We start from the raw sequence: 1,593 nt of genomic DNA, 5'->3' as shown, positions 1-1,593 counted from the left end.
CTCATGGAACAGCTGCCGGCTGCTGGTGTGCGAGAGGGCCAGTCTCCTGCGCCAGGTACGTCCGCCGAGCTGCCCGGTGCCCTTCCCCGAAACGTTTAACGGCGAGAGCTCTCGGCTGCCCGAGTTTATCGTGCAGACGGCGTCTTACATGCTCGTGAATGAGAACCGATTCTGCAACGACGCCATGAAGGTGGCATTCCTAATCAGCCTCCTCAGCGGGGAAGCCGAGGAGTGGGTGGTGCCTTACATCGAGATGGATAGCCCCATCCTAGGCGATTACCGGGCCTTTCTTGATGAGATGAAACAGTGTTTTGGCTGGGATGATGATGAAGACGACGACGACGATGATGAAGAGGATGATTACTAGGCCTGTAGCCTCTTGGGCCTAGAGGGGGAGAGCCCTGCACGCCACTTCCCCCCCTACCCTGCCACTCCTTGAGCCGGCTGTACTCCTCCCTGCGCTCTGGTCCTATCCCCTTGCCTGTCCTCCCTGTTCTCTCTTTATCCCCCCCCCCCCCAATAGTGCTTGTCTTTGTTCCAGGAATAGCGCTCCAGTTACCCGCTGCCTGCACTGGGGCTGGGGCTGGCCTGGGCCTTAGCCCTAAAGCGCGCTGCCATCAACTCTGGCCAGTCCCTGTACCCTTGTCCTCCTAGTCTGAACTGTGTCCTGAGCCCCATCAATTGGCCAGGCACCTATTAACACTGACCAGATCACCCACCGTCCTGCTGCCACCACCCACCCAACTGCCAGGCCTACGTCTGCCCAGAGACCTGTGTTGCAACGTTACCACCACGTACCACATCCCACCGACAGACTTCTGCCTTTGGAGATAAGGACCAATATAGACTATACCTGAGTTTGCTACACTTCAACAGACACTGATTTGGACAGCTCACCCACCCCTAAAGGGGCCAGTCTAACCGCCTGGTTAGTTCTCTGCCTACTCCCAGGGTCCTTCCCTGCCCTATCAGATTGCTGCGGGAGCCTGCTGTGCCTGGCAGCCCAAATGTTGACATTTCTTTTCTCTTATGCACTGGTTTTGCACAGCTGTCATTTTTAATTCAGCAATTTCACAGACGTTCGCATTTGGACAAATAATTCTAAAAACAAGCAAATAAACAAAAACAGGCACTTAGCTGAGCTCCTCTATACTACCTGGAAAAAGCATTTGCATTCTTTTCAATAAACATCAAGCACTACAAAAAAAAAAAAAAGGAAAGAAAAAAGAAAAAAAATGATTGTCTTTTAATGATTAAGTGCTGTCATTGACTTCTGACTCTCATTCTATCCCCATTATTCCCACTGAGATCGGGGAACCCCAGTATATCCCCTCTGTAATCTCTAGACTACACAGGACAGCAACCTTAGGGCTTTGTAGGAATTCTGGTGCTCCCCTCACCCTGGTATTTCTTAGAACCTTGGTGAAGGGGGTCCTCTGCAGCATCCAAGGTGAGGGTGGCTGAGTAAGTAGTTCATTTTCCCTAATCTGGACTCTTTTGAGAATGAAAGGGGTCACTATTAATGATTGCACTGAAACACCGGCATATACCTGGACACAAAAAGTTCCTACTTCGCTGAGTTTTTGGATTCCT

At 51.3% G+C, this 1,593-nt stretch overlaps 1 protein-coding gene across 1 annotated transcript; it reads left to right on the top strand.

The window, feature by feature from the left end:
* Positions 1-4: 4 nt before the first annotated feature.
* Ldoc1 (LDOC1 regulator of NFKB signaling) lies at positions 5-1,200 on the top strand (the record flags this gene model as incomplete). The annotated part of the gene is made up of 1 exon (XM_015498072.2): positions 5-1,200. A coding segment is annotated over one exon (363 nt), but the record flags the coding sequence as incomplete, so codon positions are not given.
* Positions 1,201-1,593: the final 393 nt, after the last annotated feature.

The sequence above is a fragment of the Marmota marmota genome, unplaced genomic scaffold, assembly GCF_001458135.2.
Source record: "Marmota marmota marmota unplaced genomic scaffold, marMar, whole genome shotgun sequence".
Classification (NCBI taxonomy): Eukaryota; Metazoa; Chordata; class Mammalia; order Rodentia; family Sciuridae; genus Marmota; species Marmota marmota.
This window is presented reverse-complemented; position numbering and strand designations above follow the sequence as displayed.